Source organism: Sceloporus undulatus, chromosome 1 (assembly GCF_019175285.1).
Source record: "Sceloporus undulatus isolate JIND9_A2432 ecotype Alabama chromosome 1, SceUnd_v1.1, whole genome shotgun sequence".
NCBI classification, from domain to species: Eukaryota; Metazoa; Chordata; class Lepidosauria; order Squamata; family Phrynosomatidae; genus Sceloporus; species Sceloporus undulatus.
Genome location: NC_056522.1, coordinates 122,182,325 through 122,198,017, shown reverse-complemented (window position 1 = coordinate 122,198,017; position 15,693 = coordinate 122,182,325). Strand labels below are relative to the sequence as shown.

The window sequence follows — 15,693 nt, the reverse complement described above, 5'->3', positions numbered from 1 at the left end:
AAAAGTATACCATGATAGCGTATGGAAATCGACTATTCTTTGAAGGTAAAATGAGGACAAAAGCCACTAGACAACAAGTCCATAATCAGGCATGAAGCCATTGGTTGTGGTCCCCGTTCTTTGATGACATAAGCTACAATGGCTAGCATTTTGCATTGCAATGGCTAGCATTCAGTAAAGCAATTGTGGGTTTGTAAACTAGAATTAACTAGATACACAACTGCTCAGTATTCAGTAGGATTATCTGGCCTTACTGTAAGACTATGTCACCCCAGCCTGTGTGGAAGGTGCTGATGGGAACTAGAGTCCTAGAGTCCAACATAATCTGAAAGTCCACTGGCTTCTCAGTCCTACACTATTTCAAAAAAAATCAGGCAGCAGCTGTTCCTATCACCCACTCCCTGATTATTATCATTTCACATGTTCCCTAACTTGCACCAGGAATCTTGCTGGCAATGGCAAATGAAAAAATGGGGCACACTACAGAATACAGGAAGAATCAGATGGGAGCTGCAGTTAGTTTCTTTTCTGCTGCATCAGGATGTTCAGTGGAATACAGTGGTGCCTCGGGTTATGAAATTAATTCGTTCCGCCATTCCTTTCGTAACCCGAAAATTTCGTAACCCGAAACACTTTTCCGTTAGCACTGGAAAGCCTATAGCTGCACTTTGCAGCATTTGAATTTCGCGCCGAAATGAATTTCGTAACCCGAAAAATATTTCGTAACCCGAAACAGTTTTTGCCAATCCAACTTTTTCGTATCCCGGAAATTTCGTAACCCGATCATTTCGTATCCCGAGGCACCACTGTACATCTAACTGCAAGGTGATGACTTACAAGTAGACAGGAGACCATTTCACACATGATTAAATAACATAAATCAGTACCACCTGACTTAATGAATTTTTATCCTCAATTTGCACATAGGGCCATAATAACTTTCTTTACTATACTCTACCCATTCTTCAACCTTCAAAGTAAAGAAAATACAGTGATTTATGATTACAAGATGCAAGGTGGTCAAGCATTTGACTAGTGACGGTGGCATCAGCCAAGACTTCTTGTTTTTAATGTGAAAGATGGAATTATTCCAAAGAATACACTGTTTAGCCAGCATCACTTCTTGAGCTTGGTGTAAAGTCAATGGAGTCCTTGGAAATAACCAATTCTTAACAATGGCTTCAGGTGAGAGAAGAAGAAAAAAAAGTCTAAAAATGGGGAAGAGGGAATCTACATTGCTCCTATTGCATTAACACCAAAAGATCTTACAATTTAGCAGCCACTTAATTACTTTTGGTAGGGTAGCCATCACACAAGGGGCATGCAAACAGCCAGAGTTCATTGCATTTCGCTTTATATTTAGTGCTGCTGATTATTCATGTAGCTGCTCTTGCATTCTCAAAAACCTCAATGTTTACCCAAATAAAAAGGATAGTGAACTGATGCTGGAAGAGCAGCAAGTACGTCTACATACAGCACACACCAGTAAGGAAACACTCAGAAGTTGTCATGTTATGGGATAATTAAAAAAGGAAAGTTTTTTTTTCTGTGCATCATTGTCAATGCAAAGTTCCAGTGAATCATGATGTCCCTTGACGTTTTTGTTGCTGATTTCGGATGACCTCCAACTGTTTTTTGCATTGCTGGTAGTACGTGGAAAGGCTTTTATTTTCATCTAAAAGCTTTTTATGCTCTTGTACCAGACGTGATGTGTTTTGCTGGTCTTTTTCATCCTGGTCCAGTTCTGCTATTAGTTCCTGCCTAAATTGAATAAAAATATAAGTGAGAATCTAACAAAAAACATGATATATATCTTTAGCGAGAGCTAATGCTGTTTATTTTAATTAAAAACACCCACAACCAATTATCTGTTGTGTCACATAGTGACCAGATCATATACTGCTAATACTCCTTACCTCGAATGTGGTGCTTCACATATACCACATACATACATTTATATGTATGCAAGATGTACATCCCACAGATGTACTCACGTCACAACACATGTGAGGATGACAATAGGATGGTGGCGGCAGAGAGGTAGATATGTAAACTTTCTAGAAATTTTGAAACCATGGGAAAATATTTTTCTCCACTTTTTCCCCCAGGGAAAAAAATGTAACACTAGCACTCTTTTCAGATTGATAATCACTTTGCTATTCTAGGACCATAAAATATATTATATATACTTTGCTTTGGCATAAAATTATTACATTAAATATACTGAAAGTATATAAAGTTTCTATTGCTATGCCATAACATTGTTGTTACAATATCTGCCCACACTCTGTATCCTGCCCCCATAGCATCCAACTGACAAGCAGTCTATTTTTTTCCACAACTGTCATTTCATTTAATTGATGAGGTAAGCATTCAAAACACTCTTGGCCTCTAATTTTCCGAATATAACTACAAATGTTATACAGTTTCTGAATATAACTACAAATGGAACTTACTTTTAAATTATAAATGGATTTAACAAAGTCCTGAACTGTAAGGAACATGTGAACAATAAAGAACCTGCTTGGTTTTATCAGTCTGCAGAGCAGGCACCACCACCCAAATAAAAACAGAAGAAACCATCAAAATTAGTAAAACAGAGAAAATCATTTTGTCTATATTGGTTCTCTACTGTGTCAAGCACACATAACTCACTCATTCTCACAGAAAGATCTGAGAAAATGAAACCTAGATCAAGAATTGTAATGATATGTAAATGTACACACTCAGATAAAAAAACTTTCTCTTACACAGTTTTTAGAAATAATTTGGGGACTGTAAATATAGGAACACCTTGTCTTATACATTTTATACATTATTCTAAAAAAGTAATTAAAAAATCCACAATCCATTTTTTCCAGGAAACAAGTGCTTCAGAAAAACACCACCACCACCACCACCCAGATTCTCCATCTGAATTGTTCTTGAGTCTTCTTCTTGAAGTGGAGGGATACTGTGAACCAGTCTTATACTCATTAGATTGAGAAAAATCAATATTTACTTCAGTGCTTAGCTGTATAGATTGTACAGAATTTAGTTCCATTCAACACTGTAGCATGGCATAATGATTTTTTTTGTGAGCAAAATGGTTTGGTGTTCTTGTCACAAGAGATAAGTCTGTAGACAGCTATGTTACAGGAGACAAGTATTCATAAACATAGTGAATCTACCAGTCTCATACTAGAGCAGGCTTAGGTCAGGCATGAAATGCTACAACGCTGACCCATTCCAGGGGTTTTAGCCACAACAGAGGCTCACAATATCCAATGAATTATCAGTGATTTGCTGGACTCTTCCCTCAGCACCAACATTGGGGGAATTCCTAAGATGCTAGAAATTTATTTACTAGCTCACCAGTCAGAAATTTATGTCAATATGCCTGAAAGTAATTGGCCTTTGGATAATTACAATGCTGCTATCTATGTGATGTGAATTTGAACCTGAAAAAATTAAATAATGAGCAAGTACCAGTGGCATCTTAATAAGACCAAACTAATGGCAAATCGGTGCTTAGCACTTGAGTCACCTCTATGCCATCTTTTCCCTTCATCTCCTCTTAATGTGGATTCAAGCATCTGTGTAATGTGTGACATCATATAACAAATTCCCTGCTTCCTGGCAGCAGATGCAAGGGCAATAAATCACATGATGGGATATGAGCTGTGACAGGGAGAGAAGAGTGATCACAATTTGGCAAGGACACTTATTACACAATGGCATACTATAAACTATCACACTGCACTGAACATTACAATATAAAAATAGACTTTTTTTCTTGTTAAGTAAGTGAACTAATCTTCACTACTTTTGCCATGCCACTGCCAAGCTTCAAGCCTCTTTTACAACCTTAAAAATGACAAAAAGAGCTAGCTAAATATATACTAGAAGATTATTCTGGGTTCAAAGATAGCTTAGATTTTGTCATTTTTAAGCATTCTAAAAACAGCTCATGTTCTATGTAGAGATGAACTTTTGTTAAAATAGCAGAGGCAAGAGTCACGTAGACTATTTTTTTCCACAACTGTCATTTCATTTAATTGATGAGGTAAGCATTCAAAACACTCTTGGCCTCTAATTTTAGATGACCAAATATCCCAAGCACATTTGGAGGGAATTACTTTGCCAATGTTCCCTCCTAGGCCCCAAAGTTGCCTACAGGATAGTGTCTACTCTTCTTTTACAGTAGGAATGGACAATTTGCCAACCTGGGGTGAGGGACATAAGGTACTCCCTGCTGTAATCCACAGGGGAACACATCCTTTCACTGGCACAGAAAAATTCTAGTAATTCTCATTAAAAAAATGCTAAACAGGAGTCCACACCTTGGCTGGCATCCACTGGTTAGTCACAAGAATGGATCCATTCAATCAACTGTTAAATAGAACTAAAACAGAACTTAGGCCCATGTTTGTCAGCAGGATCAGACTCTGGACAGCCCAAGATTTATTTGGGGGTGGTGGTGGTGGTGGGGACTGAGCATGGCCTAAAAGCAGTGTATTAATCATCCCAGCTTTACAGAATGCAATTCCTCTACATAATCTTTCAGGAACTACTTGTAAAAAAACAACTATTTACTTGCAAGTCGTCTAATTTGCCTATTTTAATACAAGGAGGCTGGGAAGCACATTTACCACAAAAGGAAATTATCTCAACCCCACCTTCTTCTCCTTGCACCAAATACACTCAGAGAAAGGTACACTACACTAATACGGCAAAGGCAAGAAAGATTTGGTCACTGGTCTGGGAACAGAAAGGCCACACTGCCTGCCCAGTCGTAACAAACAGAAGCAGGAAACATGAAAAGAATGTGATTGTACATATCTAATTTTGGGGCAGAGGATGACTACAGAATCTCCAAAGGGTGGTGGCAAAAGGGAACCATCATGGTTCTATATTACATGGTGAGTCATCTCAAGGTACTACTAACTGACAGTTGGGGAAGGGGTACACGATGCAAAATACTATGGGCTAGGTCTTTCCAGAGTCATATTGGTCTAGGTCTTTCCAAAGTTACATTGTTCCCAGAAATAGCACCCTAGATGTGACACGTAGTAACTTAGAATCAGAGTTCAGAGGTACTCCAGGGGCCATCTAATCCAATTTTCTACCACGGCAGGAATCCACAGCATCTTTGAGGAGTGGCTGTCCAACTTCTACTTAAAAACCTCCACTGAAAGGTTTTGAATACTTTGCAAACTTCAACGGCTAGTTTTTACAAGTATTAACCTCACTTGGTATTCCAAGCAATTAGAGAGGAATATTGTTCAAGCTTGGTACATGATGCAAAACACTATGGGCTTAACCTCATCAAACATACTCACTAAATCAGCACATAAATCCGTGATTTCATGGTTCTACCCCAGTGGGGAACAAACAAATGATTTTTTGCCTTTTATCTTAACATGTTTTTACCTCTTATAAACACAAACCAATTCCTCCAGGAATACGCTACTTTTTGTCTCAGTATAATTGATGTTATTATAAAAAGAACTATGGGTAGAAAAATGAAAATGCTGTTATTTGTAAATTAATGCTGATAGCCACTTCTTTTTGCAGTTGCTCTTATGTCACACTTTATTGGAATAAGTATTATCTACCCATGATAAAGAACATATTATTTCAACTTACTTTCTCTGTAACAGCAAAGCTATTTCTGTCTGAACTTTCATATATTCTTGAGCCATTTTACAGTGCTGTTCAAACACAGCCATAGATTCTTTTGAGTTTGGACATGGTGCTAGAGGCTGAAAATAAAATCAGACATGTTAGGTTTCACTACTTAAAGAGATACACAGACTTATAAACACAAAAATAAAAAAGCCTAATAGACATTAAGATGTAAATAGAACATTAAGATGTCAACACAAAAAATGGAAACTTAAAAGAGGAAGACCTGGAGAGACCAGCTCAGATAACAGTCATGGAAGGGCCAAACATCAGTATAGCTCTTTCATGATCTGCCATTAACACAGCCAAATCTAGCAAATTAATGAAGATATGCTCACAGAACATAACTATATATGCTCAAAGATCTAAAACAATAACAACAACAAAAAAACCACCATTCCTCTTGGGTACCTTGATTGGAGAGTTGGGGTGAGATTCTTACCTTAGATTGGAAGACATAGCTGTCAGTGCAAGTCAGCTCTCTTCTCCATACCACACCAAGTTGGTGTTTTATTTGTATGGCCATGTTGGTCTGCCTTTTTCTCTTCTTGTTTTTAATTACTGGGTATATGGATCAATCTGGAGTCGAGTTGACCAATCTGATTTGATTCAGAGCATTTAGAAATTGGGACGAATCAGCCCAATTTGTTTTATTATTCGGTGTTTGGTCAAGCACAACCTTAATATAGTAAGGTCGCTACTGAAGGAACCTGACCTGAGTCCAGAAGTTGACAATGGTAGACTAAAATCCCTTTCTTGGATAAGGTGCTTCAGCAAATAATTGCTGTACTATTCCAATCTAGCTTTAAATTTGATTGTGGGTTAGAAACTGGTTTGCCCTGCAGAATATACAATCTTCTTGGTTCTTTTAGACTTCCCAGTAACTTTTAGCAGTTAGGTTAAGTGTTGGGAAAGGGTACACCTTTTCATTGCTTGTGGCCCCCAAGCTCAGTTTTTTGCAGCCCTCCAAGTGTCCCTGGACCTCTCTCGAGCGTTTTTTTTTTTAAAATGTGAGATTTTTGGCCTTGACATTTTCAAAAACATTTGCAAATGTTTTGCAAATGTTATGACTTGCCTTGCCCTCAACTCTAAAACAAAAAATCCTGAAGCAATAGGCTATTGCTTTTGATTTCTACACAATGTGCTAGTGTAGTCCATTGGGGGGGGGGGCAAAATCTAGCCAGAACTTTTGCTGAATCAAAGCAAGTCTTCCAGGAGACTATGAGAGAGAGCGTGCCATGGTGGCTGGTTAAAAAAAAAAGGCTTCCCCAGTGTCTTCTACACGTTAGCAATCTTAATTTCTCTCTGGCCTTTTAGCTTTGTATTGCTGTTTCATAACATATTTCCTAAGGTATTTAAGTACTGTACATTTTATTGCAGTAAATTTTATCCCTTTAGCATTTGTAATCTACCTAGATAACCTTTGTTATTGGGTGGCTTAAAAATAAACAGATTTGTCCCAAACAATAAATAGCAACAGTATTGTTTGATAATCTGCAGGATGAACACTCAAAAGGTTGCAATATGAAACCATGTCATCCATTAGAGAAGTATCCTAGATACAGAGATTGGTCCCTTAGGATACAGGCTGAACGATCACACTGATTCCAATGCAGTAATAGATAATACATTTAGTATTGTGAGCAGGATGAGAGACTATTGTTGGCAAGATGCTTCTCGGTAGTAATGCTTACGAATTATGACTAGCCTTCTAGTCTGCAGTGTCAAAACAGCAACACCATTCAATTCAGGCAGAAAAAATAGAGAGTACAGTTTCTACAGCTTTCAATATGTGTCAGACATGGTCAGTCATTTAAGAGTAAGAGTATTCTTACATGTAACCTAGACAAATCAGATTATACCACACATACAAAGCTATCTTTATTCAGAGAAAGACCTAAAACATGTATACTGAACATACATAAGAATATCCATACTAAGGATTTACCTGCAACTGGTGATCTAACGTAAGATATGCCATTGGGATTGAGTTATCAGACCCATTAGTATCTGTTGAAAAAAAAATACACAGATATTCTCAGTTTTAAGTGATCAAAGTTGGGGTCATTTTGGGTTGACCTCAGTTATCTCCCACTCACTCTGATATAATACCGAGAAAATATAAGAGTTTGCAGATTGGTGACAATTGGAAATACATAGGGTTTTCTATTTGTTAATAAAGGAGAACTGTTGACACTCAGCTAACTAGATTCCATCAGGCCTCTCTAAAGGAACTGAGCCCTTCCCAGAAGGCATCCAACCCCATCCTGGCCTCTGAGGGAGAGAAAGGTAGGCCCAACACCTTCCCTAATTGGGCCTAACCAGAGTAAGAAGAAGGGCCCTCCCTCCAGTCCATCTGCCCTGGTCCAGGCATCAGAGGGAGAGAAGATCTGCTGGACTTTTCCCCTTCCCCTCTACCATTCCCTTCTCCTTTTGTGTCTTGTCTCTTTAGATTGTAAGCCTAAGGGCAGGGAAATGTCTGATTAACAATTTGTAAGCCGCTCTGATAGCCTTGGCTGAAGAGCGGGGTATAAGCAAATAAATATTATTATTATTATTATTATTATTATTATTATTATTATTAGATAAAACAGGAACCTTCAGGACCACTTGGATAGCAAAGGCACTAGTTATTTCCTTTGCAACGAGTATACAGTGCGCCCTTAGCTTACGCAGGAGATCCGTTCCGGCCCCCTCGCATAAGCCAAAAAACGCGTATGCTTGAGCTTCATTTACTTGAATGGGGCTCGTGCATGTGGCGGTGGTGTGGCGGCACACATGCATGCCACAGGCACACACCCCATTCATTTGAATGGGGCCTGCCGCCCCTTGCACCCCACGCGCTCCCGTGTGGCTCTCTGCAGATTTGAGCGTATGCTCAAATCTGCGTATGACGTGGGCGCACTGTACTACACAGAAAACGACCACTTAAATCCCCAGACAAATACAAAGAACTGTGTTTAATACAAGCACTGACAAATAAAGGGCTAAGCATCCAAATATGGCCTTGCATAAAGTATAAAGTATGCATGGAAGCATGATATTTGTCTGCAAATAAATGGTAAAAAAGAAGTCCTCCCTCCCATTTAAATCTATTTCAGCTTCTATTACAGAAATGAAAGGTACTCTGAGATGGTATAGTTGTCCAATCCAGTTATCTAAATTCTGTGCCAATGTACTGAGTTGCTGAAGGGTATGCCTTTAAAGGGTGGGCTTTATGGCATACTTGGCATGACTGTGCACATGTTTAGTCCTTCTGAATGCAAGTTATTGACCTCTTCCCTTATTTCAAAAGATTAATCACACAGTTAAGCCATGGAGGACATGTCAGTACTTTCCATTTTCACAGAAGAGAATGAAAATTTACTACATAAAGACATTTTATAGCTTTTGTTGATGGTTCCTTGAGCAAAAAGAGTTAAAAGGAAGGAAGGAATTTAGGGTTTATCAACAAGTTAACAGCTGTACAAAGTGAGGGTAGTGGCCCTCTCAGAGAAATTTACCTGTCAAATGAAATACAACAAAAGAGAAAGAAAAGCAGGAAATTTTGAGTCTGTTCTGTTTCCATTATTATTTTTAATTCAGCAGAAATACAGTATGTACTGCCAGCAATACAATCTAACTTTGTAGAGAAATATGCTATCAATTAAAAATAATTGGTTCCTTTGCCAAAAACCAGAATTTTTGCTTTCCCATAAAGATTCAAGTATTATTGGGGAAGTTACAAATTTCTCAATGGCGTTAATGAAAGCCCATCTAAGTTCTTATAGGACATTCACAAAAGTTTGCAGTCTTACTGTATCTAAAGTGTTATTTTGTATGTTTTAATTCTTACTGGTATGCTTAGTAGTATTATAAATAGACTTGGAAATTCTATAGTTAAGATATATTGGATCTTAATCATGCTACGTAAACATGGCATCTGTTTATATCTCACAGAAGGATGGCTGCATTAATAATTAACTGCCTGTTGTAACTCGTCGTGCAGTAAAGTATTTATAGGGTCATTACAACCACACAGAACTGAATGATAGTTGCAATGTAATATTAGATATATCAATACTATCTTAACGGACAACATTTCAGAGAGAATGTAGGCCTGTGAATTTAATAGTCCCTTTTTTTTCTCCTGTATGATTTTAACACCTTTGCTTGATGAAGAAGCCAGTGAAGTTTTGAAAGCTTGCATATTCTTATAATGACTGAAATGTTGTTGTGTGCTTTCAAGTCATTTCAATTTATGGCAATCCGAAGACCAAGATGTCCCAGTTCTGTGCAAAGCTAACTGTTCTTCTTTTCAGCGTTCTCTGCCTAACACAGGGGCCTGTGGCCTCACAAAGGATGGAGACATACTGGATTGCAAAGGAAGCATCTTTTTGTGTTGCAAATGGATGTTAAATTTCTTGGACTTTGAGAATCTCCCAGTTGCTACATGATCAGAAGGAGGAGGGGCCAACCTGCAAGAGATACCCCTTCGTACCATCTGAACTAAGAACAAAAGTAGCAAAATGCAGGCCTTGACTAACACCTTCACTTTTTTCCCTCCTATATGGTTTTTAACACCTTGCATGATGAAGAAGTCAGTGGAACTTTGAAAGTTTGCAACATGTATATTGTGCATTTTGGTTGACTCCATGAAGGTATCACTGTTTGGTGGATTTTTTTTATATTACTGGATTTGCTATATGGCATACTCCTGGATGTTTTCTTTGCTCTTTTCTTAGGCAGAGAACACTAAATTTCTCAAGGGATCTCTGTACTGTTAAATCTGAGGGGGGGGGATTGGGTGTTATATAGGTAAAACTTGCCAAATTGTAGTCCAAGTTTTACCTTGCTTAGAGGTAGAATTATAATGTATTTTATGGTTTGGAGTTGTCCCCACAAAAAATCTGCCTAACACACATAAAGTCTCAATGCCAAACCATCCCAGAAAGTGTTGACTGGGAAGGCTACAGATGGGAAATGTATAAATCAATATAATTTTAAACAACTCTAGACATTTAAAAAAAAACATATATGCACACAAGTCTTGGATTGTATTTGTGTGAAATGCACACATTATAAGAAACACTGGCATATATAGGCAGTCAGCTTCAAGAATTGGGAAATCAGTGGTTCTGCTTAAAATGCATATGAAATCCATAATGCACCCTCCTTACATTCCATCACCATCTGAGGAAAAACAGGCAAGCTACTGCCTGTTCACCCTCTTCAAGAATAGAGAGCCAGGAAAGAATGAAATAGTGTGCAGTAGCTTTTCCTGCTCTTCCTTGTTTCTGCTGCAGCTGCTCCCTCGCACTCTATTGTTCAGGGCAAGTAAGCAAGAATTATTGAGGAACTATAACATCAAATTGATTTGTCCTATGGCATGTGCCCAACTTTGCTTAAAACTGACTTAAAACTTTATGTCTAAGGGTCTAATTTCATACATACAGAATCCTTGTTAATATATACTGTACAGCTTGTCCAATATTCCCTAAAACGCTAGATCATTACAACCTCCCGCCATCAAAAAAAAGTTTACCTGTAGAGTCATCAGGCGTCCATGGAAGACTGCGAGTTGGTTTTTCAGAGGTTGGTCCCGAGGTAGTGATCATTCTCACACTAGGACTAGATGATCTACTGCTATTTCTGCTTTCCTGTAACACAAAAAACCACAAGTTGTTATCATTAAAAGGACACTGTTTTTTAAACGAGACTTTGGAAAATAGAGAATTATTAGAATTGCTACAAAACACAAGAACAGGGGTGAGCAACTATGGAAGAATAAGGGACTGCATTACTCCCACAGAAAACCTTGGGAGGTCTACTACAAAACACCACACCACACCAGTTACTACTAGTACTACAGAAAAAAAAATCCCATACACCTGCCCCCCTTCCTGGGTCTCTAGAGGATATTTTGGCCATTTTAAAGCAACAAAAACAGCACTGTAGGGCAACATGCACCCACCACTGCACAAGAAGCTGATTTGTTAACTCATTCAGATATCATGGACATGTGGGATGTTTGTTTCCTCTCAAAATTATACATGGTAGAACAGTTTACCTATTTGGAATACATTTCTGTAAGGACACTTGCTGTCTGCTTCTTCAGAACACAGAAACAAGGAGCCCAGCAGGTCATAAAGGAAGACAAGTTAAGACAGCAATGCCCTCAATCTTACTGGGGTCAAACAGAACTTTCCTCCCATGACAGATGGATAGTGCACCTGCTTCTAATTCAGACAAGCCCACAGTGGGGCAAAGAATCCTTTTCAGGGGCCTAACACCACAACTATTTTTTAAAAAGAAAATTATGCATGTCAGCACTAAAGTTTTGAATAATGTCACATCTAATTTAGCCTTCAAAGTTTGCTTCTATCCTGGTACTAGTGCAGTAGTTAAATAAAAATAAGGAAGAACTTCCTGACAGTCAGGGCTATTAGACAGTGGAACAAACTCCCTTGGAGTGTAGGGGAGTCTCCTTCCTTAGAGGTCTTTAAACAGAGGCTGGATGGCCATCTGTCAGGGATGATTTGATTTAGATTTCCTGCGTGGCAGGGGGTCGGACTGGATGGCCCACTCTATGTTTCTAACTAATATTCAGCATGCACGATGAGCATGGAATGGCAGGCTGGACAAAAGAAGAGGTCTCCTGGGATAAGAGCACACCAGACAGTTACCTAAGCAAGGACACTGGTCTGTATGCCAGTCACTCTCACTGGCACTTCTTGGGCTATCAGATGATTTGGACTGTGATCTAAAAGAAGCTAGGGAGTTTCTAGAGGAAGATATCAGTTGTTACCTTTCTGTCTACTGCTTGATGACAGGTTATGATCACTGAGTGATTATGGGTTTTAATATAGGTTTGTAGATGTGTAGAGATGGGTTCCATAAAGATATCATATTTTTACCATTCCTGAATATTCAATGGTGTCTTCCATGCATGGGAAATCTGAGGATATCAGAACTGAACATCATGATTGATGAGCATTACAACTGCCAAAGTTTCTATAGGAGTGGCTGTCATTCCAACTATGGTGTCTTTTGCAATTACGGTGCTTCCCAGTTCACTCCTGGAACAATAGAGGCCTACAATTCTATCATGTATGTGGAGCAGCAGCACAGATGGTTTATAGCATCAACAAAGTGGTGCTTGAAGCAAATCAGCTCCTAACTGCCCTTAATTAAGATGTACTAACAATTGCTTGAAGTACAAATGCCATTGTACCATATATTTGTGTGTGTGTGTGTTGGTGAGGGTCTCTTGTCTCAAAAGTGAAGACAGATTTTTATCACTAGTCTACACTAATCTAAAATGTATCATGGTATATCAGAATGAATTATAAAGTGCTGAAATGTTTCACAAAAATGCACAAAACGCAGCTGTCAATTTTAGACATTTTCATTAATTGTACTCTAATAATTCTTAGGGAAAGACAGTTAAAAGTGACTAACAGTATGCTGGATACAAACTCATTATTACTATAAAGGGCAACACATAATAGTGTTATTATCCCACTGCCTCCAATGTGTTCACTACGAGCCACCAATATATGATTATTCCCCTAACATGCACATATGGGAAAGACAGCATAGTGTGATTTGAGCACTAGACTACCACTCTGAGGATGAGGATTCTAATCCCCACTTGGGCTTGGAAACCTACTGGATGATGTTGAGCAAGTCACATGCTCTCAGCTTCAGAGGAAGGTGACTGTCCCAAACAAACCTTTTCAAAAGACCCCTGGGATAAGTTTGCCATAGGGCAGCCATAAGTCAAAAACTACTGTATATACTCATGTATAAGTCTAGAAAATTTAGTCAAAAAATTGACCCCAAAATCCTGAGTTGACTTATCTCTGCATCAATGTAAGTACTATACTTTCATTCTTATTTTAAAAAAGGAACCATCCCCTGGTGAAAGACAAGAGTGTAATCTGTCCTGGAAGTACTGACCCCCCAACCTCACCCTGCCGCTCTCTTATCCATCCAGTTGACTTCCCTCTCCTCTTGCATCCATCTAGCCTTTAGTGTGAGCTAAAGAATTATGCCTGCTGGAATGTTTAAGCTCTTTAGTGTTGTTTTCTTTGGCCTCATCCTTTAGAGCCTTTGTTACATGCCCCTAGTTTTACCCTTGACTTATCCATGGGCCATATCAAAATCCATAATTTTGGCCCCAAAATACACGAGGTCCACTTATAGTCAAGTATATATGTTACTCGAAGGCACACCATTACCACTACAACAACAGGGCACACATGCATTTGTCTGGTGTGCAAAAGTCTAGCATTAAGTAAACCCTTAGGTAATCTACAGGTGTTTTGGTTTTCGAATCCACATCTGTACTGAAACATTTATTAGTAAAGGGGTGAAACTAGAAAATGAACCAAGACTGCAATCCTATACCCATTTACTTGCATGTAAGTCCTACTGGATTCACCAAGACTTACTTCAGTGAACAACTATAGAATTGTATTCTGCTTTTTATAAAAAAAAAAGTGTGCATTTTTGACTTTTCTGAAACTTAAAGTCAAAGTATCACATAGCACAAACAAACATTTACTTAAAAATACAAAACAAAATAAAATATCAATGCATACACAATTAACATTAACATTTATTTCCAAAGGTTAGCCATAATAAAACACTCACAATGGAAGTCGTTCCTACTAATTTCAGTGGTTTTACCCACAATTAAATATACCAGGATTATGCTTTAGCAAAAGACAAGCAAAGGAACTGACTAGAGCAAATGATACATCATTCTGAGGTTTGTTATGTGTGTGCGTATGTGTGCGTGGTTTATTTAAGTGGTATGAATAAAATTCAGAGCTACAAAAGGAACCCTACACACCTGCACACCACACTTTAAGAATTACAGCTGTATGCTTCAAGTATTTGGATTAGGAGAATTTCCCTTTATAATGTCAATGTTGTGATATCCCACCTGAGAGGAATCATTAATGCAATGATTTTGAACATCTTTCAGTGAACCACTTCTGAGTATCAAAAATGTAGTCCCCCGTTCTTATTTTACCTGGTTGGAGTCTGTTCCAGCCACACTAAGATCTTGAATGGATCTGCGCCTCTGTTGTCCGTTGCCTGCTGGTGAAGGAGAGAGAAAAAAACACCCTGAAATGCACTCAAACAAAATAAGAAGGGTACTACTGTTGCAGAAAGAGCTTGGAATTTGTACTGATCCAACGACAGGGAAAGAAAGAGTATGCTTGTATATAGAGGAGGGGAGAGGGACAGCACAGAAGACAGCTGCAAAGTTTAAGTTTAAAAAAAGGGAAGAAAAAAAAAGAACACCCTGCACACTGGCGTGTCAACAGAAAGCTTATCTTAATACAATAACCACTCCTATCCCATGAATAGCTTCTGCACTTTCCTTCACCATCTTCTGCCACATTGCTTTAGCTAGTTTAGCATGTAGGGAGGAAACTGGCAGTGATGACGACATCTATTTCAAGGGGATTACGCTACGGGGAATTCTAGATCAAGACTGCTAAAACAACAAGTTGCCAGCTTCTAATTCAGACTAGCCACAATGAATGGGTGCTCTGGGTGAATCAATGGAATGAGGAAATGACAGTGCTAACCTTAGCATGGTCCCTCTACCCCAGGGGTAGGCAACCGTTTTGAGCCGGGGGCCGGGTTGCTGTCCCTCAGACAACTGGGGGGCCGAAGCCAAAAAATAAATAATTAAATATTTTTTTAAAAATTAAATAATAAATAAACCAGGACAAATGTAAGACAAAATTTTCAAATGGAGGGCACTTTTTACATAAAAAATGGAGGACACGCGAAAAAATTTGCTGATTTTTTAAAAAATGTTAAGCTAAATGCATGTTTCTGAGGCTTCTATAGACAATTGCCTCACCAAGCCCCTTGCGCGAGACGCCAAAGGCCCCGGTGGCAATCGGCAGCAGGACCGGGCTGGGGCCGGTCCCAAGGCCTCGTCGGGCCACATCCGGCCCGCGGGCCGCAGGTTGCCTACCCCTGCTCTACCCTAAAAAATGTCAATTATAATTTCAATTC

The 15,693-nt window shown here is 38.8% G+C and overlaps 1 protein-coding gene across 4 annotated transcripts in view; it reads right to left on the bottom strand.

The window, feature by feature from the left end:
• Positions 1-891: 891 nt before the first annotated feature.
• Positions 892-15,693, bottom strand: part of MAP3K7 (mitogen-activated protein kinase kinase kinase 7) — a 49,859-nt gene continuing 35,057 nt past the window's right edge. For 3 of the 4 annotated variants that reach the window (XM_042464935.1, XM_042464945.1, XM_042464961.1), the window contains 5 exons: positions 14,690-14,757; positions 11,192-11,306; positions 7,616-7,677; positions 5,629-5,744; positions 892-1,761 (listed from right to left, as the gene is read on the bottom strand). In XM_042464935.1, coding sequence (XP_042320869.1) covers positions 1,581-1,761; positions 5,629-5,744; positions 7,616-7,677; positions 11,192-11,306; positions 14,690-14,757 — 542 coding nt within the window. In that variant the 3' untranslated portion in view covers positions 892-1,580. The remainder of the gene's footprint in view (positions 1,762-5,628; positions 5,745-7,615; positions 7,678-11,191; positions 11,307-14,689; positions 14,758-15,693) is intronic. The other variant, XM_042464953.1, reaches the window with a different exon arrangement.